Source organism: Pleuronectes platessa, chromosome 1, assembly GCF_947347685.1.
Source record: "Pleuronectes platessa chromosome 1, fPlePla1.1, whole genome shotgun sequence".
NCBI classification, from domain to species: Eukaryota; Metazoa; Chordata; class Actinopteri; order Pleuronectiformes; family Pleuronectidae; genus Pleuronectes; species Pleuronectes platessa.
In genome coordinates, this window is record NC_070626.1 from 25272499 (window position 1) to 25297224 (window position 24726).

At 41.4% G+C, this 24726-nt stretch overlaps 2 protein-coding genes across 2 annotated transcripts; one reads left to right on the plus strand and one right to left on the minus strand.

Annotated features, from left to right (window-relative positions):
- The first annotated feature begins 2928 nt into the window (after positions 1-2928).
- Positions 2929-11104, plus strand: LOC128441013 (gastrin-releasing peptide receptor). The gene is made up of 4 exons (XM_053423738.1): positions 2929-3236; positions 8763-9114; positions 9552-9665; positions 10229-11104. The coding sequence occupies exons 1-4, from the start codon at positions 2929-2931 to the stop codon at positions 10508-10510; spliced, it is 1056 nt and encodes a 351-aa protein (XP_053279713.1). The 3' UTR covers positions 10511-11104.
- Positions 11105-14150: 3046 nt separating this feature from the next.
- On the minus strand, positions 14151-23039 carry vegfd (vascular endothelial growth factor D). The gene is made up of 8 exons (XM_053417794.1): positions 22013-23039; positions 18012-18213; positions 17813-17933; positions 17550-17619; positions 17271-17398; positions 17077-17192; positions 16788-16953; positions 14151-15994 (listed from the first exon to the last, which is right to left on the minus strand). The coding sequence occupies exons 1-8, from the start codon at positions 22124-22126 to the stop codon at positions 15976-15978; spliced, it is 936 nt and encodes a 311-aa protein (XP_053273769.1). The 5' UTR covers positions 22127-23039; the 3' UTR covers positions 14151-15975.
- Positions 23040-24726: the final 1687 nt, after the last annotated feature.

A 24726-nucleotide genomic window follows, 5' to 3' on the forward strand; every position in this document is an offset into this window, starting at 1 on the left:
CACCTTGTCTCAGAACCTCGTTTGTGGACCAATTTTCCACCGCAGAATGTTTTACCACTCTCTACGCTCCAGGCTCCTCTCTTTTTGTGTCTGGTATCCTCATTTCCCCTGCTTAACGCTACAATCAATTTCCTCTCTTGTGCTCCCGGCAGTCTTATCTCGCCTCCACATAATGACTCCGGGCCCCGAGGTACCTTCCGCTTGCTATCTCATACAATTAAAGCAGGTAACATTGCCTGGCGGCTCTTGACAATCCACAGAGACACCCAGTGATTTGAAATGTTCTTTATCAGTGGCATATTACATCCCAGCTGGATTATGCTATTTCTTCGCTTGCCTCTGTGATGTTTGTGTTAAAGAAACAAGTTAATCTATCACCTGTAAGGGGGGTCTTTTATGGCCCATCTTGAGAGCCTGATGGACCAGTTGCCCCCTTATTCATCTCTGGTACCTGTGGAGGTCCATTGTCCAGAGTCTGTTGAGACGTGGCTTCCTGCAGGAACCCTGTGACTACCAAGGGATCAGATAAATTAGTTTGTTTGTGAAAAACACCTCCATCTCAAAACCCTCAAAGAAGAACGACATGACCCACTCTCAGGTTAATGCATTTCAATCGCTTTCAGACTTTTACCATGGGTCATATTTTCAAATTACTGGCTGGCACAGAATCTCAACAAGTGGGTTTCAAGGTCTATGAGTAACTTCATCATTTAGGGACTCTAAATAAATCATAATGGTTTGCTTCGCTCCATTCATAGCCACACTATTGGTATGAAAGTTAGTACAAATACTCACGTCCTCAGAGTGAGTCATCGTAGCTTTGGTCCTCCCTTAAATGTTCCTCTTGCACCACCATCTGGTCAAAATGATTATTTGTCCAATACTTTTCATGAGGACAAAACACCTGCAAAAGTAATTCCATCACCATTGGCTTAAATGTCCAGTGTGTACTATTTAGGTGAAAGGGATCAGTTGAATATAAAATAATCCTGGTGATGTGTTCACTAGTGTGTTTCCTCTAAATTGAATGAAATGTTAGCTTTACCCTATGGCCCTTTATGTATAAATACTTAACATCAGGAGCAGGTCCTCTCTACGGAGGCCACCGTGTTTTTAGAGTAGCCCAGACTGGGCAAACTAAACATCTTTTGAGTATTTGTGACAACTGAAGGCTGCCTGAGTTCTCTGTCATGTTTGGAAGGGGATCGATGAGGTGAGGGGTATTCAGCTGCAACATGCAACATCACTAGATGTCCCTAAATTCTGCACACTGAACCTTTAAATTGTACTTTGTATTTAATCTCAATGACCTCAGCATCTCAGTGCGACCTTACAGAGTGTGGCTTAGCGTGGTTGTTCGCTCAGTCAAAAATTGATTTGAGTAATATCGGCACATTCTTTTCAGCACCTCTCCATCCTGCTCAGGATCGCAGGGGGCTGTAGTCTATCACTACAAGCAGGAGGCATAGAGGTGCACGTACAAATAATAACACTGCTGACTGCTTCAATTAAAACCATATTCTAATAGCATATCAGGATAATTGCTGGTGGCAGTAATACATAGCGAACAGATAAGTGGGAAAGTACTAATAAGAAGGTTATTTGAACTTCCAGCTTGTCATCAGGAAGCAATCACACTGACCATGAAATATTGAATAAGTCATACGGATTAATCGGATTTGAAATAGGGAAAGACCTGTTGAAATAATTACCCTTAAAAGCAGGTAAAAACATAACTATGCCCTGATCCACTCAGAAGGTTTCACCGATTTCTGAGAGATTTCCTGGGCAGAAAAAACTAAGTAGAAGAAGTCTAGCTTTTCTCTTTATCTATTGCTTCCTCATGCTGCTCCCTTTTCAGTTGAAACATGCTGTGAATATAGCAAACAAAAGAAATGGTCAAATTGCTCAGTTGCAGATACAGTAAGTGAAACAATTTAGAGCTGCACAGAAATTGATTTCCAGAAGATGTGCTCCCCTGCTGACGACTCCCCGGTGTTTACATTTCAGTTTAATTACCTCGGACGAGGAGGTTATGTTTTCACCCCTATCCATTTGTTTGCTTGTAAACAGGATTATGCAAAAACCACAGCATGGATTAAGAAACATGTGTATCTAACTCAGTCTCTGTCATGTGAGGTTTGCTTTAGATTCAATATAGAACCACGATTCAGTTGTCGCCCCTGCAGGGGAGACAACTCTGGGAACTTTGCTGCTGGTTTAAACTTGAAACTTGTTTTAGTCAGAGTCTATTGCTGACATCAATAAATATAGAACTACACACAAAAAATAGACAAACACACAAAACCTCTCCCCTAAATGCAGTTCTACCTGAGAGTGTAACAAGGCACAGAACACTGCTGTCAGTCAGCCGAGTTAATGAACAGTGAGGTGAGTCTGTGCATGTAGCTGTCGTTTCACCATGATGTGCTGTTAGTTCACTTTGACAGTAAAAACATGAATTCATTATAATACAGGGAAAGAGGAAATAAAAGGATAAAATATTTTCACTCAGACAGGTAAAAATTTTTTAAATATTTAAATGTCTCTTTTTTAACCAATAATTGTATAAACATTAAGTAAAATATTCTACTTAATATCATGTTGTTTTATCTCGTTAATTCAATACCACAGACGTTCATATTGATCGTGGAGCTCTGCATTGGCGCATGCTGGGTAAGTTGTGCGCACTGGGTGACAGCCCCTATGGAGTAATACGCTCCACACTGAAGAGGACACCAAGTTGGACACCTAGCCCTCCTCGGTATGTTCTCTCTTCCTCTCTATAGCCTGAAAACGCTCCTCCGTGTTTCAGTTTTAACTATTTCTAAAGAAATCTCTCGAGAATCAGCTGGTGTGACGCAGGGAGCCACACGAGCCATCTGCAGCCAAACGCGCGCACTCCTCTCCAGAGCCCCGGCGCGCACGATGTGGCTGTCCGGCGTCGCCATCGCTTCGGTTTACGGGGTCATTAGCGTGTTGGGTCTGATCGGCAACATCACCCTCATCAAGACCTTCTGCTCGGCCAAGTCCACGCGCAATGTGCCCAACCTCTTCATGTCGAGCCTGGCGCTCGGGGACGTGCTGCTGCTGGTGACCTGCGCTCCGGTGGACGCCAGCCGCTACCTGTCAGAGGAGTGGCTGTTCGGCAGAGTGGGCTGTAAAGTCATCCCCTTCATTCAGCTCACCTCGGTCGGTGTGTCGGTGTTCACTCTCACTGCTCTCTCTGCTGACAGGTAGGCTTCCACCTCTGTTGTCATTTATATACCGACCAGGTGTCATTTTGTGAATAGACCTGGTAATCGGATTATAGGTCAACAACGTGACTATTCAAGGTGCTCTACATGAAATATAAAAGGCATCATACAAATGTTTTCTTTTACAAATATACGCGTGTGCTGATGAGAGGAATTTTACGCACGAAGCCGGCCTCTGTTTAACGCTGTTGACATGTGTCAGGTGTGTGGTTGTGTGTTTGTGGTTGTGTTTGTGTGTGATTGTGTTTGTGTGTGTGTGTGTGTGTGTGTGTGTGTGTGTGTGGTTGTGTGTGAGTGTGTGTGTGTGAGTAGGTGAGTGTGTATGTGTGTGTGTGTGTGTGTGTGTGTGTGTGTGTGTGTGTGTGTGTGTGTGTGTGTGCGTGTGTGTGTGTGTGTGTGAGAGTGTGTGAGTGAGTGTGTGTGGTTTGTGTGGTTCAGGTATTGGGGGACCTGAATCTATTTTCACATTATGGGGACTTGTCTCCCTATGGGGACCAAAATCAAGTCCCCATGAATAACATTGTTTAAAGTTAACTTTTGGGTTAAGGTTAAGATTCAGGTTAAGATAAGGGGTTAGGCAAGTATAGAGATGGTAAGGGTTAGAGCAAGTCAATCAATGTAAGCCACGGTAATGTCCTCTGACGTCATGGATACCTGTGTGTGTGTGTGAGTGTGTGTGGTTTGTGTAGTTCAGATATTGGGGGACCTGAATCTATTTCACATTATGGGGACTTGTCTCCCTATGGGGACAAAAATCAAGTCCCCATAAAGAAATGTTTAAAGTTTAAGTTTGGGTTAAGGTTAAGATTCAGGTTAAGATAAGGGGTTAGGCAAGTATAGTGATGGTAAGGGTTAGAGCAAGTCTCTTGGAAATCAATGTAAGTCAGTGTAATGTCCTCTGACGTCATGGATACCTGTGTGTGTGTGTGTGTGTGTGTGTGTGTGTGTGTGTGTGTACGTGTGTGTTTGTGTGTGAGTGTGTGTGGTTAGTGTGGTTCAGGTATTGGGGGAGCTGAATCTATTTTCACATTATGGGGACTTGTCTCCCTATGGGGACTAAAATCAAGTCCCCATAAAGAAATATTTTAAAGTTTACGTTTGGGTTAAGATTCAGGTAAAGATAAGGGGTTAGGCAAGCATAGTGATGGTAAGGGTTAGAGCAAGTCTCTTGGAAATCAATGTATGTCAATGTAATGTCCTCTGACGTCATGGATACATGTGTGTGTGTGTCTGTGTGTGTGTCTGTGTGTGTATGTGTGTGTGTGTGTGTGTGATAATGAACACGCTACATGAATTGATCGTGGTTCAGGTAAGGATAAGGTTTTGGCTTGGGGCGTTAATGCGAACATCTAATGAGCTGCTGTGCAAACCTGTATGTGTGGGTGTTTTACTTTTCCTCTTTTTGTCCCTATCTCATGGTCACTGAGTCTTTTCCTCTCAGTAACAGAATCTGATCATTAACACGAGATTGTTTTGCCCCTGTAAACCCCAAAGCGTTGTGAAACTCACATTAAATTTCCACTCGAATCATTTCTGCAGCCACAACTTGGATTGTGATGGGGATGTAATAATAATTTAAGATTTAATCTAGGACTGAAATTTATCACAAGATAATTTTCATCAAAAGCAATATGACCTAAGTTCAATAGCATGGCATTGAGCAAACATGGTGAGGAGTTTTAACAGATAATTGGTTTTAATGTTCTCTACAGATTTGTTAAATGTTTTGTTTATTAGTTTATTTTGGTGTTTTTTCATTTCTGTTCATAGAAAAGAGATTAGAGCTACAGCCTTCAACCAGGAGCAACAATAATAAAACAAATTATGGGACATTTATTGTTTTATCAATAGTGAACTTGATGAACCACATAGCAATGACGCATACAGAAATGGAAGACATACAGATGGTGGAGAAAAAGGCTAATCAAGCATTTCTTTTATCTTATTTTATTTGGAGTGCCAGTATTCTTATGTGTTGCGTGTTGCTGTCTTCCTGTTGTACCTTATACTTTGTGAAGCACTCTGGTCAACCAAGTGGTGTTATATGTGCTTTATAAATAGAAATTGACATTGACATTTCACATATATAGCCTAAAAGTTGAATTTACAAAGAAATGTATTTTACTAAAAGTATCACTACCCCCTTAAATTCTGGTGCGGATGTGGATCCGGGGGCTGATCCATATTTTCTTTTACATATTCCATAGTCCCAGAGAATAGAAAAAATAATTAGCAAATAGAGTTCTATAAGCTCGGTAGTTACAGCCGCTCGTCCAAGGAAACAAAGTCTCCTACTGTTAAAAAGTCTCCAGCAGTATTTTCGTTCAGCCAGAAAAGCTCCTCTGTGTGTTATCGGTAATCAATAACTTTAATTGCATGCTGCAGCAACAGGAAGGTGTTTGAAATGTTAGAGAGCATTAATGATCAGAGGTGAGACGGCTGCTGAAGAGGTGACTGTTGATGGGTTTTCCCAAACATTTCACATTTCACTAATCCCCTGTGTCTGTCAGGAGTACACAAACTTTTGTGCCTTAACTTTGTCATCATCAGCTCTTCGCTCACTGTCAGATCTTTCCACAGCTCTGGGTCAGCGCTGGAGAAAGGTCTCGCAAACTTTTTGCCCTTGTTTAATTATCATTCTACTACACAATTTGTATCAGTGACAGTAAATTTTACATGTCATTTACAGTGGATATCAAAAGTCTACACACCCCTGTTCAATTTCAAGGTTTTTGTGATGTAAGCACGAGACAAAGATAAATCCTGTTCGAACTTTTTCCACCTTTAATGTGACCTATAACATGAACAATTCAGTTGAAAAACAAATTGAAATCTTTTAGGAGGAAAAATAAAAAATAAAAAACTTACAATAGCCTGGTTGCATAAGCGGCACACCCTTAACCTAATACTTTGTTGAAGCACCTTTTGATTTTATTACAGCACTCAGTCTTTTGGAGTAGGAGTCTAATAGCATGGCACATTTTGACTTGCCAATATTTGCCCACTCTTATTTGCAAAAGGGCTCCAAATCTGTCAGATTGCGAGGGCATCTCCTGTGCACAGCCCTCTTCAGATCACCCCACAGCTGTTCAATTGGAATCAGGTCTGGGGTCTGGCTGGGTCATTCCAAAACATGAATCTTCTTCTGGTGAAGCCATGCTTTTGTTGATTTGGATGTATGCTTTGGGTCTTTCTCATGCTGATAGGTGAAATTCCTCTTCATCTTCAGCTTTCTAACAGAAGCCTGAAGGTTTTGTGTCAAAAGTGACGGGTATTTTTTAACTGTTCATAATTCCCTCCACCTTGACTAAGGCCCCTGTTCCAGCTGAAGTAAAACAGCCCCAAAGCATGATGCTGCCACCACCATGCTTCACTGTGGGTAGGGTGTTCTTTGGGTGATGTTTTTGTGCCTAACATACCTTTTGGAATTATCACCAAAAAGTTCAACCTTGGTTTCATCAGACCATAACACATTTCCCCACATGCTTTTTGGAGACTTCATGAATGTTTTTGCTAAATTTAGCTGGGCTTGGATGTTTTTCTTGGTAAGAAAAGCTTCTGTATTCCCACCCTACCCCATAGCCCAAACATACAAAGAATACGGAAGATTGTTGTCACATGTAGTACAAAGCCAGTCCTTGCCAGAAATTCCTGCAGCTCCTTTAATGTTGCTGTCGGCCTCTTGGAAGCCTCCCTGACCAGTTGTCTTCTCGTCTTTCCATCAATCTTGGAGGGACGTCCAGTTCTTGGCAATGTCACCGTTGTGCCATATTTTCACCACTTGATGATGGCTGTCTTCACTGTGTTCCGTGGTGTATCTAATGCCTTGGAAATTATTTTGTACCATTCTCCTGACTGATACCTTTCCACAATGAGATCCCTGTGATGCTTTGGAAGCTCTCTGTGGACCAGAGCTCTTCCTATAAGTTGCAACTGAGAGAGTGTCAGGAAAATCCTACTAGAACAGCTGAACTTTATTTAGGATTAATCAGAGTCACTGTAAATTATGGCAGGTGTGTACTGACTACTATTTAACATGAGTTTGAATGTGATTGGTTAACTTTGAATATAGCCACATCCCAAGTTATAAGAGGGTGTGCACACTTATGCAACCACATTATTTTTGTTTAAAAATTTAATTTTTCCCTCTAAAAGATTTCAGTAAGTTATTTCAATTGAATTGTTCACGTTATAGGTCACATTAAAGGTGGAAAAAGTTCAGACAGGATTTATATTTGTCTCATTTGTTTATATCACAAGAACCTGGCATTTTAACAGGGGTGTGTAGACTTTTTATATCCACTGTAGCTGACGCTTTTGTCCACAGTGACTTACATTAGTGCACTCAACATTTTATGAGGGGGTTCAGCATCTTTCCAAGGACACTTCGGCATACAGATGGGGAAGAGTGGGGATTGAACCGGCAACCCTCTAGTTGGAGAACGCCCACTGGTAGAGTGGGCGTCCCTAGGCCACCCCACCATCACTTTGTTGCCTGCAAAAAGGGACAGTATGGAAATAGTTTTTTGCTGAAATATTTGCATGTGGTGCAGGTGAGCACTGTAGTTGAAATGGCAAATTTTCTGAAGAAGAAAGCGCGACAAAAAAACATTAAAAGACATTTAGACTCTGTGAGCGTACGATTTTAATATTCATCAAAGCTTCCAGTTTTCAGCTCGAAGGCTACAACTTCGTAAGGTGATGCTGAAAAACAGTGACCTACAGGAAGTAGAAAGGGATTTTTTTTTTATTGTTATTATTGTGATTATGGCCACCAACAGCTTTTGTAAAAGGGCCTGTGGACTTTTCTGGCTGCTCCGCCTTATTTTTATGAATAAGGCGGAGCAGTAGTGAGTGCTGTTGATTCCACGGACCAAGCGTTGTTGCCTAGATACGACAGCAATGTTCTGTTATTATCACACTCCATGGTTATTATGTGTTGTTAAAGTGAGGCATATTTTTAGACAGGGAAGGATGACAGTCTGTCACAGGGCACATACACTCAAACAATCATGCTCACATTTACACACTCGGCTATTTTCTTTTCACCTAAAGTGGATGTTTGTAAATGGAGGAAAAACCCATAAGGCCCGGAGAGAACAAAGCAACAGTGCATCACATGTTTCACAACTAAAACGTTTGTGTTGGAAAAAATCCAACCAACTTCTGTTTAAGTGTGATGGATGATACATGTATTTGTAATATTTTATCATCTTATAAGAGGAGATCAAATCCTCATCATTACATCATTTAAAACTTTCATTATTTAAAATTCACAGTGGACGTGAAGGGGGTAAAGATAACAAAAGTATTTGATCGCCTATCCAGATATTACACTAAAATAATCTATTTAGCAAATTTGGAGAAGGGGCTGTGCATTTGCGATCGGGGGATTGAGCGATACACGTGCTTGACCAGCCAACCTACCTACCTACATACTACCTTCCATCCTGCCTACTTAACTACTGTACCTATCTACCTTTCTTTCTTTCTTTCTTTCTTTAGGTACAAGGCCATAGTGAAGCCGTTGGACATCCAAACATCAACCACCACAAGCAGCATAGTCCTGAGGGCAGCTCTCATCTGGCTCTTCTCCCTGGTCCTTGCGATCCCCGAGGCCGTCTTCTCTGACCTCCACACTTTCAACCTCCCCTCAACCAATGAAAGCTTCAAAACCTGTGCCCCTTACCCCCACGCTGGGGACCTGCACCCTAAGATCCACTCCATGGCTTCCTTCCTTATTTTCTACGTCATTCCCCTGCTGATCATCTCTGTGTACTACACCTTCATTGCCCGGAGCCTGATGAGGAGCGCCTCAAACCTGCCTGTAGAGGGCAACGTGCACGCGAAACGACAGGCTAGTGTTAGCGTTATCACTAATGGGACTGTAACCCAGTTTACAATATGCTAATGTCATTCAATTCCTTGAATAAATCAATATTTTCAGAAAAGTATTTTTGTTATATTTAAACCTTTTTTCCACACAGTCTATGATTTAGATCAAACATCGACTAACTAACTAATTAACTACTCAGAAATTAATTCACAGCGAAAATTTTAATATAAACTCTTAAAATACTAGAATCATTTTATTACATATAATGTAGCCCCGAAATTCTCAGAAATAATAATAACAACCTAACGTCAGTGAACTCAACAGTTGCTACGGCTATATGTAATACAATTTGTTTAATGTGGTAATTAAATGTTATTTACTTTTTTTCTCTTCTTAAGTTTCGATGTGTCTTCTGTTAGCATTGCTCTTTGTTTTGAAGTCTTTTTAATAACCCGCAGGTTGAATCAAGAAAGCGTTTGGCGAAGACCGTGCTGGTGTTCGTTGGCCTCTTTGCTGTTTGCTGGCTTCCCAGTCACATCATCTACTTGTACCGCTCCTACCACTACTCCCAGGTACAGTAAATCACTTTTACAGATATTTTCTTGTCTATATACAATAGGATTATATTATCTAATTACTGTCTTTATGTTATATTAAATAATCTTTACTGTGTTTCATCATTTTTCTAATGACACCTACATTCCTCCCTAAAACAATAGGTTTTGTAACGTAATATCTTAACCATGTACCTAAATAAATGTATGAGTTATCAACTGTGCAGGTTGAAAATGTACAATTAATTAATAATTACCAATGGTCAAGTTCGAAATTAATGATGGAACAGACGTTAACCCTTGGCAAACACAAGTCAGAATTTCATCAGGTGAGATAAATAATTGAAAGTGGTGTGAACTGATAATGAGAGATGGCCACAGTCACTTGTTCGGGCATTTTGCATAATTTAGTTAAATTTGCGAATCAGATTCGAATAATCTGGATGAACATTATACTGTAACAATTCTGATTCTGTCCGTTCACAGCACCTCGATATCTGGGTGCTGTATTTGTATTTGTTTGTATCGTAGTATTCTGATACATTTCTCCGTTTTGCATCCTCTGTCTTTCGCCCGGCCAGGTGGACACCTCGCTGGTTCACTTTGTTTGCAGTGTCACAGCTCGTATCCTGGCTTTCACCAACTCCTGCCTCAACCCGTTCGCCCTTTACCTGCTGAGCAAGTCCTTCAAGAAGCAGTTCCAGCAGCAGCTTTGTTGCTGCTGTCGTATGATCCTCACACACTCCTCACAGAGCCCGACACATTACAACACACGTGTGACCTCCATCCGCAGCACACACTACTCTGTAGCAAGTCTGAGCCTCATCAACGGCAGACAGATCTTTCAGGAGGACTGTGTGTGAGCGAGTGTGAGTGTGTAGTGAAGTGTTGTGTAGTGTAGTTATGTGTGTTGTCCAAATAAAAACACAATTTTCCACTTGCCACTCACCACAAATCCAAATTAAGTGCAGCTTGATAAATATAAATGTGGACAGAACAGAACGTCTTTAAATGCGGGATGATCAGTCACAGCTCAGGTGCAGATTTCACATCTTCAGTTATACCAGTTGTGTAATAAAGCACAGTGATGCTTCAAGCTGAAAACGAACATCTTTAACACGTTAACATTCTCAGAGGGATAACACAACCACGGTCTGTATAAAGATGGACGACTAAAGTGAAGCCATAGTGTCACCTGGAGGTCATAAACCTCGCTTCCTCCATGTTAGTGGATCGGACATGGACCGAACTAAAAAGTCAAAGTACCCATCTTTTTTCAAAGATGGTTTCTTTCATTTGCGGTAGTTCTAATCACGTTGTTAAATGTAAATTTTTCCCAAAAATGTGTAGTAATTTGATTCTATAAAATCGGGGTGACACATCATGATTGACAGCTGAGACGGACCTCGACAGCGCAGCTCCACCCCAGTGGACAGACTCTGGCTCTACTTGAAGATAGCAGCGTTCGTATCCAGCAGCATAATGATGATATCCTCTGTAGTTCCAATAGTGACTCTTGGGTCAAGACTTTCCTTCACTGAAGGGAATGAAATCCCCTTGAAACCAGATTTCTGAACAGAACAATATCATCCGCCGTGCCGCTGCCTTCATATGAAAGTTCAGTCAATGTGATCCACAGGGGGATATGTAAATGTACATGGATATTCTACTGACTATTGATGTGTGAAACTCTACCTGCACCACATTGCTGTTTATATGTGTATATCTCTAAAAGTCAGGTGCTGTGATCGCTGTGAAATTTAAAGCAGAGATACTCTTTCAATGTGAGCCGTCCTCTGGTTACAGGCTGTATATTGAGCCTTGTCCCTGTTGAACACAATGCGAAAAATAAACACTGAACGTGAAGGCATGTGTTTGAGATCCCATTTGTAAATTAGTGTCGGGTTTATGCAACGTGTGTTCTTGTTTCTTCTAGTTGTGTTAATCCAGATTACAACCAACAGAAGGTTCAGACTCATTTTCTCTCACCAGTTGAGGAAAAATAATGTGAAATAAATATGATTTCATTTAATCCCTCTTTGCATTATATTGCAGCGTGAGCGTGAATCCTCGTGTGCACCTTTTATACTTGAGTTATTTTCATGGCCTCGGTCGTGTGTATACATCACATAATTTCAGCCCCTCTGTTGACTGGACATGATTATTCTGCACTGTCACATAGATTTACAGTCACCATATCACGCCACAGTTTCCTAATTTGGTGCTTCACACAGGGACAGGATCATGCCCAGTTTGGGACGAGTGGGTGTATAATTCAGTCTGGATAGTGTTTGTTTAATTGTGGTGCGAGTCTGTTGCCAAATTTCTGTCCTGCATGGTCTCAACCTTCTACTTAACATGTCATCTTTACAGTCTGTGGAAACTCTGCAACGTAAATAAGGATCCCTTATTATCTTTTTAGTGTAAGGAATGAAAGAAAACAGATTAAGACGAATAAAAGCCCATTCACACATGTATGAAATCACTCTTTTTTAAGTTCTACCTGCAGAAAAGTGTTGCTCTGGGGGTTTAAAGCACAATAAATGAATCCAGTAAGAAAAGTCCTGCCTCCTGCAGGAAGTCAGGAGGAATTTTTCCTGCAACATATTCAAATCCAAAAAGATACGATCTGAAGCACACGATAATAGGAAGAGCAGGAACAACTTTTCATGGTTCCAGAAGAATCCTGCACGAGCAACACTCACAGTCGCACCTGCAGGATTACAGATATGACATAAAATAAAATTACTTGAGGTCAGAATGTGTAAAGATCCTCAGGCTTGTTATAAATACCAATGGTACCTTCACTTTCCACATCATCTCTTGCTCCTCTTTTAGCCCTTGGTATTTTTGAGCTGCTCGTATTCCATCATCTTGATGTTGTCGTCGCTTGGGATCGTTACGTCCATCACACCTGCCTCCTTCTGCTGTTTGTCGTCCACCAAGATGTCCGGTTGGTTAGACATCAACATTTATCGGTATGGATGTGGAAGTCCCGACACAGCAGAAATGTATTTGTCCCAATTGGGCCCTCATGTCACATTCCGCTCATATACCACCTGGAATGATGGCACATGGGCGGTCCACTCCTGTTTGCCAGATATGGGCCAAAAGTAAGCCACAGCAAAACCACATGTCAACCAAAAGTTAGAGATTACTTATATGCAGTTTGGGCCATATTTACCACATGAGTCGCTTCACCTCCTTGCAGAGGGCATGAACCTAAAGTGGCCCATGTGAATGATGAATATGGCCCAGCTATTACAAAACTAATTTGGGCAACCTTTGGCTCATTTGGTTGACATCCGGTATTGCTGTGGCTTACTAGTGGCTCAGATCTGGCAGACAGGAGTGAGCCGCCCAAGGGCCATCATTCCATGTGGTATCTGAGCCGGATGTGGAATGTGGGCCACATCTGGGACAGAACAATTTTGCTATGTGGGATGCAAGGGTGTATTATAAAAACAATATAAATAAAATGTGAATAAAAAACACAATTGTCTGAATTAGTTGCTCCAGACATTTCCTTTCTAGTGTTGCAAAATGTCTGATTATAGATGTGAATGGGGCCTTGATTACTCAGACTTGCTCGAATAGGAGGAGAAACATAATGAAACCCTTCCGCCCTCCTGCGCCTCTCACACGGTGTCTCTAAAGGTCAGCGTTATGGGCTCTGTATGTGTTCACCGAGCGGCATATTGATCCATATGTGGTTGGCGCCCTTGTTACACGCCCGTCTGCCTGGGAAGCAACCAAATGCAAAGTGTCAGAACTATCAAAGCACATCAGAGAGCTGAAATGTCATCGCATTATTTCCCCACACTTGATGTCAGTGTCGTCTCATGGGGAATTTCTCACTTGTTGAAAGAATTTATAATTGGTGACACTGGGAGGGGGGGTACTTTGAAGCATCAGTATTCATCTCACACCAGAGCAAAAGTGAATCTTGTGTCATATAAATCAATTGATTAGCTTTGCAACCATGTCCTTGATCTCTGCTTTTGCATAAGATTAAAAAGAAGATATGATTATTTTATAGTCTTTACTTTTATTATTGTAATGCTGTATGGGGTATTCGTTTTGGATTTCATGTCTTGGATTCAATTTTGGTTTAATTTAGTTTTTTGTTTAAAGTTAGCCTACACCCATTTCGGGATTCACAGCATTTTATGATTAGTTTTTTTCCTTGTAGAATGATATATTTTTGATTTTATAATTATGCATTTAAAGGATATATTTTTCACTGAGGTTTACATAAAAATAAACCTCCAACCTTTGTTTCAGTTTTCAATTTGAACCTTAATCTACTTCCTACAACCCTAAATACTATATTCTGGGATAAGAGATAAATAATAATATTTTTTAAAGCCGGTATGTGATGTTTTAGACAAAATTTCACCTTTTTTATATGCCAATTTTTATTGTTTTGATGCATTTGTCTTTTGTGGGGACTGATATGTTGCATTAGAACATTAAAAAGTCATACATGAACGAAGGATAATGAGTCACAAGCTTTGAAAGGTTCAGCAGCTCTTAACAATGCAAAAATGGTTTTGTAGGGCGACCTCTAGTGGCCATAGGACGTCTGATGGGAGCAGAGAGAAGCGATGAAGGTTGTGTTAGTATGAGGAGGTTGAGGTGGATGGATAAGTCGACAAAATATTGGAGACACAATAACAGGAAAATATTACGATATCTTAAATCAATATATGTGGGTCACAAAATCCAATCAAAGAAAATAAGGAGGCACGTATATGGCACGCTTTGATGTTTACATTTTACAGGCGATATAGAGGAATACAAAACTGTAAATCAATACATTCACCAAGCAACAACAGTAAAATCAACACGTTTACAAATGGCTGACATGTTTTACGAGATGCTGTATTAACAGTCCGCGGAGTCCTCATTATCAGAGATTATGGAGTTTCACCTGGAAGCTCAGATACATATCCAGTATAAAACGTATAGAGGTCTAGATCTCTATCAGCTCTGCCACCATCTGGCAAAAAAATGATTCACAGGTTCTAAGAGCAATGTAGCAAATCTCACATTAGCGAAACAGCTGCTTAATTGTATATTAAAATGTGTTTTTATTGTTTAGCAAAATTGGTTATAAGGAGTCAGGCTTTATTTGTGTGTGACTCTAACAAAAAGTTTGACAAATCGGAAAAAAAAAGATGAAAAGTGATCTTAATGAATCACAAATGTAAAAATAATTGTTTGTAGTTGTGATCTCTTCCTCCACATCAGTGTTATTGAGTGGATACACATTAGGCAGAAATCTTGGCCTTGAGTCTGTGTGGACTGGTCCGTTTTACCCATGTGGACAATTTGTGCTGTTTCTTTGTAAAACAGCTTCATCTCTGCACAGGAATCATGAAAAACTACTCCACACATTCCTATCCACAACTGAATAGATAACTTGAGCCTGAGAGCATTAATGGCAAAATGCTTTAGGCTCATTGTCAGTGCACCAATCATCTCAATGTGCTCACGGTCACAGGAAGCAGGTTCCAATTGTAAATGACATTGGGCGAGGTGTACACCCTGGACCGACTGTATTGAGACACAGCTACAGAATCAATTCAGTGAGTTGATTTGAAGACTTGTTGAATAGCATCGGCGTGACAAGGCTGTCCCATTTTTAACTGCTCCTGTAAATGCATCCTTTCATCCCCGATGAATGAAGGCTCCAGCGTGTGGAGCCCAACTCATCCCATAATTCATCACATTACCTTGAAAACATGTTTTTCAAAGAGGTAACGTAGCCGAGTATCACACCTCAACTCAACAGAACAGCTAATGATAAACATGTTGAAAAAAAAAACAAGGGCATTAGGAGTTTCTCGTTTGACATTTTCACTGAGATTTAATAATAAAAAAAGCGGTTAAATCTCCTTTGACTGGTAAAAAAAAATGAAAACTTCCACAGAGGGTGACATTTTTTTTATAAAGTATCCTTATCATCTTTCAGAAGTAACAAGAATGAACTAACCGGGTGTTGTTGTTGACAAAAACGATGGATAGGAGCCCAGCAATAACTCATACATTCATTGCAAATTCAAATTATAAAAATAATCTTTTAATATAAACTACATATTCAGTGCACAAAGAACAAATGTACAAAACAAACTTGACACGTTGATTGAGACTTAAGGTACGAATGTTAAAGTAAAACCAATTAACACAATCTTGTGAGTTAATATCATCATAATTAGTTAAAGTGATCAGCATAAATAGGACTGTAAATAAATTATGAGCCTTTTTTTTCTCTGCCTTTTTCTCTGGTGAGCAGGTTGTCGTCGTTTACTTCCCCGGTGGAATTCTACTTGGTCGGTCTGCATCTGTGAATAAGAGACGGGTCATTAAGAAACTGTTTATTCACTTCACCCTGCACGAAGCTGCTGTCCTCACCGACTCTCATATCTCATCCTCTTACTGTCGCTGTTTCCTGTTTAATTCCCTCCACCTATAGGAGGTTATGTTTTCACCTCTGTCCGTTTGTTTTTGAAAAAGAGGAAGTAAGAATTTCATTGTGCAGGATCGTATACATGACAAATAAAACACTTTGAACTTTTGAACTTTGAAAGAGAAATTCATGACATTTTGGAGCGTATCCGGACAAAGTCACAGATGAAGGAATGTTTTTTTTATCCACTTTTGTCCGCATTACGAAAATAGTGTTTTTAGGCATTCGATTTAGTCACTTTCTCAGGAGCACTTCATGGATTTGATGAAAAAAACAAATCAGGCATATTTAGGAGGTAAGCATCTATGACGGCTGAGTGCAGATGAGAATAAAAATCTAAATATGTTTTCATATGGTGGGGGGGGTCTATTCTCAGCTACTGGAGGAACAACACGGGTCTAGAAGGAGTAGCTGAGACAATGGGGATTCAGTGTGATAGTTTTTAAAGTTAATCCAAGAATATGATGAATTTTGGTGCAGATCTGACAAAAAGATGTCACTATGGGCCTTGGTAGAGATCTGTGCTCGACTCGGTGACATTTTATTTATTTCCTTTATAGCATTTTCCCTTTATCATTTTACCTGTTGCTTAAATCAAAAAGTCTATGTCAGACTAGTTTCAATGAAGAAGGAGTTTTATTCTGAAGCATCTGTCCGATTGGTCTTACCTGCATAAGGCTTTATCGAAACGCTTATTACTGAAGGCACAGATGGTGGTGTTGAGTAGGCAGCGTTGGGTCGGTCTTGGCTCCGGGGTCGGCACCGGACTGGGAAGACAGGCGCAGCGCTCCACATCTATTTCACAGTCGGGCATCCATGAGCTGAGTGGCAACTCTGAGGCACATGTCATAAAGGGGGAGTGCATGTAAGTAGAAGTACAAGAAATCACTTTTCATCTTGACGTTCACGGTTTCAAGTGCATTGGGTTTCATCACATGAAAAGTCTCACACACACACCTGGTGTACTGGAAGGGTAAGGTATGCATCTGTCAGCGGAACAATCCCAGATCGACCCACTGGGACAGAGTCTCCTGGAGTCCTCCGATGCCGAGCGCCGGCTCGTCGGAGAGCAGCTGCCAATGAATCAGATGGATTAGAAAAAATATGATTCACCAGAGGAAACAGAGTCGACCTGGTGGCGTGAGACTCACCCACTGCTCCTGTGAGGCTGAGCATTACGTCGTATGATGGCCGGCTCCATGCACCGGCACTCTGTGTGATTAGCCACTTGTATAAGCACCGGTTCCGGCAAAAAGTTGAATGGAATGATACTAAGCACCTGAAACGCACATAATTATGCGCACACACACAGACACAGACACACACACACACACACACACACACACACACACACACACACACAGGTGTAAGAGTGTTGAAACTTAAATCCTCAGTAGAAGTGTTCCCGCTCTTCAGTCTGACTCACTCACAGTTTTGTTCACGAACACAGTCGACGTGTTCCTGCAGGTGATGCCCTCTTGATTGCAGCAACCACTGCACCTGTCAGTGGGAAAATAAAGCCACATCTGGGTAAAGTGACGTGCGTTGGTTCAAACGCTTCACTGCACAACATGTGTTCCACATTTACAGGAAACACACAGCTGTTGCAGCTGACTCCGAGCTGTAATGTCCAAAGCATCATGTTTAAATGTCTCCTGTCAGTTGTGCAGCTGTGATTTCAGGTCAAACAAACCTGTGGACGGAGACACAAGGTGGCTTGAAGAACATCGATGGGTCGGTGCTCAGCTCCTTGGCCACGTCGACACACGTCTCCCTGGGCATGCACTGAGTCCGCTGCCACTCTTCATCTATGGCTAAAAGCAAGACGCACATGTGTCATTAACCTCATCAGCACACATAGACATAAACACGATCCACACATTCTATCCGACCTTTCAGTATCTCCAGGCTGTAGGATTCGGCGGCGTAGCGCGTGGAGCGGTGTGACCCTCCTGACGGCAGAGAGGAGAGGCTCTCTGGCTGCTGCAGCCTCAGACGACATTTCCACAGCTTCCAGTCCGGAAACTCTTCGAGCCTCAGCAGCTCGTCGAGGCTGGAGGCCGACCGCACCTTTTGTTCCCACTGCCTCATGGCCTGCTGGGATCACAGGCCACAGGCCACCATTAACATCTCACCTTGACATTTGTTTATTTCTATCTGGTCACATGGTCCCATTATAAGCTCGTCCTCACAATTTAAACTCAAGGCTTGTTGTGATTTGAGGTTAAAGGTCAGGTCAAGTCTTTGGAGGATTCAGTTCATAGATTTGCTGTGAACAGACCACATGTCTGGATTTAAACCTAATTATGGTTCATATTGATATGAACCTCTTGTATCTACTGCATATAAAAAACACACAATTATTTATTTTCACACACACACAGATGTGCTAAATTTCAATCTTCAAGTTTGCACTAAACAATACAATAAACATTGTGATATTATAGGATAACTTTTTGTTTCTGTCTTTTTAAAGCAATCTTTATCTATGTGACGTGACATCACACGGATGATATAATGATGAAGAAAATGATATTGATAAACAATAAAAACAATAAAAAATCGATATAACTGGCTGGTTCATTGTCATTGCTTTCAACATATTAAATATTGAGTAAAATAAGTTTCAAAATTATAATCAAAAAAAGTATTAATAATATAATTATAATTATTATATTGCTATTATTGAAATAGGAAAAGGCAACTCAAATGAAGACTGAAAAATACTTTCCACCACATCTACAGTAAGTGCAGAGGAGATATTACAACCTCTGTCATGATTCATAGTCAACTAACATGAAATCTAACAGACGTCTCAACAGGACTTTATCATTTGTCTCGCGTCTGAAAACTTCATATGGATCTGTAGGATGATCTGTATAAAAAACCCTTTATGTTAAACTTACTTTGGATATAACGTTACTAGAGCTATGTTAACATAATGTCATTGACACCCACTTTGACTCAAGAGGGAGGGGTTTAGGGCTTAAAACCCAACACCGCACATGCAATCCATGATTTAAATGTTGGTCCTCGAAGGCTGCTCTCTGTTTGAAACACCTGTAACCTATACAGGACCTACACTGACAGACTGCAGCCTAGAATCACAACCCGAAGGACAGTGTCAACACGTGTAGATTTATTCTGTTCTGTGGGATTTGCACCAAATGACTGCAACACTTTTCTGGGCCAGCAGCATGAGTCAGCAGAGTCAGGATGAGGCCACAGCTGGCCACAAAAAGCCAGGAGTCTGGAAGCAGGGGTAGTTTCATGTAAACTGGGCTGGAAGCAAAATGCGAGAGGCCCATCTACTCAAATCTTACAAATGACCTACTTTGGATTCAACATGTACTAAACATGTGACATTTGATGGAAATTTTCCTAAGGGGTTGTATGTGAGAACGCACATGTCCGAGTCAGTTGCTTTTCCCGCCAGCCCCTTTAGTAAAATGTCCAGAAAATGTGAGTGTGAGAATACAGCGGGAAACTATCCCCACGAGTGAGTGATCTTGTTAATGAAGTTTCTAACATGCAAAAGAGAGAAGAACAAAACGATAACACAAAGAACAAAGGATGAAAACGAGGAGACATACACACAGGACAATAGGGAACATTGGAAAGACGACTGAGGCTGATGTCAATGTGCAGCAGGATTTACATGTTCTGTCCTGGATACGCTACCGAATACAATCTCTCTGTTTACGTACGTCATTTTCTGTTCATGTGACTGTTTACTGTGGAGACACTGGGAGTCGACATCACGCAGTGGGTGACACACATCACACTTTGACAACTGGCTGTGACTCACACACGTCGGTCAAAAGTGTGATTATTAGCAGCTGAAGCAGCAACTTGCACGTGTCTGTTCCACATTGACTTTGAGCCTTTCTGTTTCTGAAGACTGCTCATTGTTAAAGGTTTAAGGTGTAAGATTTAGGTGAAAGGGATCAATAAGCAGAATAATATAATATAAAATAATCCTACTGATTTTTTTCACTACAGTGTTTCATCTAAATTGTACGTATTGTTGCTCTCTTTACCTTGAATGGGACCTTTATATTTTAATACTTATATTTACATCGGGATCGGGTCCCCTCTATTGAGGCCACCATGCTTTTTACAGTAGCTCAGTCTGGACAAACTAAACACCTTTTGATTTTTTATGACGACTGAAGGCCACCACAGGTTCTCTTTCATGTTTCAAGGGGAGGGTGAGGTGAGGGATATTCAGCTGCAACATGCAACTTCACCACTAGATGTGACTAAATTCTACACACTGAACCTTTAAGTCTCTTTTACCAAAGATTATACATGTATATATTGAACAGGACATGAAGACAGATTTAACCACAACCCATTTAAAATGCATGGACCCTCAACTACAAATCCCCAGCGTGCACTTCTGAGAGGAGGCAGCAGTGTCCTTAAGCACATGCACCGTTTGCACACATGCACAATTACCAGTAAACAGAGAGAAGCACTGTGATTCAGATCGGAGATTAAACCATAAAAACCAGCTGTGCTGATACAGAACTTCAAAGACCCCATGATGATGATAAACCGGGACAAATGGAAGCAGAATAGATTGGAATAGGCGAATAGACTGGGAATAAGGGGAAGGACCAGTATGAGGCTTAAACTCTGCTTTCTTAATGTAAAAAAATAGATCAACACACACATTTTCCTAAAGATGGTTTCTGGGATTTTGGACAGTTCTCTTCACAGTACTTTTTTTCCGATATCAGTCTTGATTAGGTATTTGATGCTACAAAAAGGGGTGGAGACATCATGATTGACAGTTGACATTGAGTCATGTTTCGGAACAGGTGGGTGGTTTCGGCAGGATTTAGAATCCACACCTCCACTTGCTGTGGGCTACACAACCTGCACAAGATGTGCGTCACGTTTGTAATGCGGGAGGAAGTGGAGACGAGTAAAATTGGCCATTGGGAGCAATGACAGATATCCATAAAGTTTTTACTGTCCCTGTCTACTTCCCCCCTCCTCATTAAAAAAAAACAGATAACCTACTGCTTGCACTAATAACATAATGATGTCCCGTGTGAGGAATTTTTACAGTTTTGTTTTTGTTTTAAACTTGTTGAAATTTTAATAGCCTTTGAAGAGGGTGTCGGCTGAGGATGGGAGAGCAACGACTGATAGTTTCCAGGCTCATTTTTGAGGCAGGAAAACCAGAGCCGGATAACTGGATGGTAGTTCTGCTACTGGGGCGGAGGCACGTCACAGAGGATAGACATGCACTTGTCTGCGCAATGCTTTCTTCAATTCTGGTAAATTATCCGAGCCCTCTGATGTGTTCAGTGTGTTGCAGAAGAGAGGGTGGGGCAGGTTGGCCGGCCGACTGCTTCCACTTAAATCAGAGGAACAACAGAACAGAAAGTTGGGAGGTTTCCCCGCCGCAGCTTCTACCAGGGGATAGACCCACTTAATGAGAACCAGAGAGCGAGAGAGCGCCTGAGAAAAAGGGATGACGGGAAAGAGGGGTAAAGACGGGGGGAGAGTTCGCAGATGGGCTAGGACGTTCACGTGCGGTTTGTCTTGTAGCCACACGCAACGACACATGCTTTATATCACGTCAGGTTTATTATCAGTGGACAGGAGCAAAGGTGAGTGAACTGCAGTCACAGCATCTGGTCAAGTGTCAAGAGGATTATGTAACAATGGGTTGGAAAAGGAAAGAGGAGGAACAAGTAGTGAAATCAAGACTATAATCATTATTTGCTCCCTGCACAATGTCAAATAATTACAAGTTATTTTTTTACCAATGGGAACTAAATCTGTCGTCAGCTACAAACAGAAGCAGCGAATTGTGAGAAGCTACCATCGATTCTCAGTCACGCTTTAAGACATTAAGCTTTTTTGCCGCACTTACCCGAGTCCCTCCCTGTCTGTCCACGCTGTGGCCCCCATTGATCCAGCTCAGCTCCACCACCAGAGTCACCAAGCAGGAGAGTCTGCCCAGCGTCCGTCTCATCCTCATCATCATCCCTCTGGCTCTGCTCGATGGCTCTGAGAAGCACTCAGCAGTAAGATCTTGTCTCCTCTTTTCTGCTGACCGAAAGCACTTAGAACTGCCTCTCTGACTCAGTTTCCCAGACCAGCTCCGTCCCTCAGACCACACACACACACACACTCAGTCTCTTCAGCGCAGGTATGTGCAACACAAACTCTTGATCCTCCAGCTGCACAGTTGAGCGTCAGAGTGTGTGTTTGTGTGTGTGTGCAGTTGTGTGTGCCTGAGCCAGACGTGACCTGTCACAGCACCCCAGACGCCAAATGGAGAATGCTAAAGAGGCTTTAAAACGTGTACCTCTTGCTGCCGGAGCTTTGATGCAGCACCGGAGGTTTCCTGTTAAACAGCAACACTACCAGCAGTAAGAGGTGGGTAATTTCCTCAGTAAAAACAGAAGCCGAGATTCACTTGAAGACTCACTGATCAATAAAGTCTGTGTTCAAGGCCTGTGACGTATTACGGGGCCTCGAACAAATTCTTCTATTTCAAACTTGTCCTCGTTATATTCCCACCTCATGAAAAGGCTGCTGGCTTCCCTTAACCGTGGTTTAGAATATTTGTCCAGTAAACTTCCCGTGTGTCCCAACCTCACTTCTCCAGATCCTTATGTGGTTTGTCCCACTAAAGACCCTGAGGTTCAACACAACGCCTTCCTCCTCGACCTTTCTGAAAAAAAAAACCTAAAAAGATAAATGTTGGTTTCTGCCTTTATGTCTCTCCCTCTGCTGCTGCTCCTGCTGCCTCCGAATGCTCCTTTTTATTTGCTGGAGTGATCCCGTCTTGCTTTTTTTTAATGTCTGTGTCAAGAAATCAGTTCCCCTGCCTGTTAAATCCCCATCAGTGTCTTCTCCTCCGGAGCTGCCAAACCGCATCCAGCCAAAGAGCAGTAACATGTGTTTTAAATGTGATCCAGACCTCTGTAACGTGTGAGGGGAAATAGGAGTCCAGCACCACCCCTGTCCCACCAACACCCCGGCCCCCCGCCCATCCAGGCCCATTTGACTCAGCATGTTACACACATAATGGATTTAATGTGAGGACGGCATTCATACATTCATCATTTGAATGTGAATGAGGAAGAGCATCTTTTCAGTCGCCTGCGAGACCAAATCCTATTAAAAGGCACAAAAAAAAATTGTACTACATTGTTGTATTTTGTATTTTGACTACTCCTGGAAAAATAAAGAAAGGTCAATGTTTGTCTTCAGTAAATTTGATGGTATATAAACATTTGGAAAAACCATTATAACTTAAGTACAGTATGTGTATGTTAATTATCTTCATTACATTGTGTACAAGCAACTATTACAAATTTAATAACCGCAATGCAACTGTGTTATTTCAAACAGTAGAAGGAAACTGGGATAAAGGTTCAATTTAATAGGGGAAGGGAGAGAGAGAAGTTAGGGGCACATTTTCCATAAAATCTATATTTTACGAGGGAGAGGGGGTAAACGACCACTGTGCCAACAATGGGGCATGTCATTACCCCCCCACCTGAAGCACTTGGGTGTAGTAAGTTAAAATAAACGCTGTAAAATACTAAATGTCCTGTAAACACATGCAGCACATATTCTAAAAGAAACAGGTTTCCATTGTTCAATGTTCCAACATCTAACACCCCCATAAATATGTTTCTATAACAAGAAAGACAGTTAGTGGTATCAGAGGCAACAGGAGGGTTTAGAAGAGAAGTGGGGAGTACAAGTACAATTTCAGTTTTCAGAACGTCCTTCAGGGGCCACACTATATTACCCAACACAGACAGTACACTGAAAAAAAACACTGCAAAAACAACGGTAAAGTCTGGCAGCAAAAGTCGCCACTTAGCATAAAAACAGAACAGAGATTATTTTGAAATACAGACATAAATACAAGTACATACATTCAGCAACAGTCTATTTTTTTATTTTCTACATTAAATTCAATGTTATCTTACATTTATTGCCTTGAATAATTTAATAATCCTATAAAAGAAATCTTAATTTCCTGCTATCAATTTACACTAAATTTAGGGGGGGGGGGATGAAAATGCAGTACATTTGAGAGAAATTTTTTAACAGTGTATATCAAGTTCTGTAACACCTCTAACCTAAGTGTAAGCTTCCTCAAAATGGGAAAATCCTCATGACGTACCTATAGTTTATAGAACTCAAGCAGAGGGAGGTGGTTGTACTTTGCCCCTCAATGATTTCATGTTGCAGGCACATCAGCAGGTTCCACATTAAACAGTTCAGTTAATACGCTCAGTTCCTGAAACCTCTCGCCAAACGCCTGGAGCACATGGATCTTCTGGCTTTTGTTCTTGCAGAGTAGGAAAATTTGACTTTGTCTGGTGCAAGCAGCTGCGCAGTCACAACAAGACAAAGCTTCACAATCTCTCCTTCTCAGCGAGGGTTCAGCTTCTTAGCCGTTATCTCACTCAACACTAAACTCGCTTGTTTACCTTGATGGGCACCAATCTCTCTATAGAATGAGAACTTAAAAGCTGAGCTCAAACTACATCCTGAGACAGATTTTGCAAATCGAGCTGCATCAAGCTCAAGATTAGAAAGTAACAGCACATCGGTTTG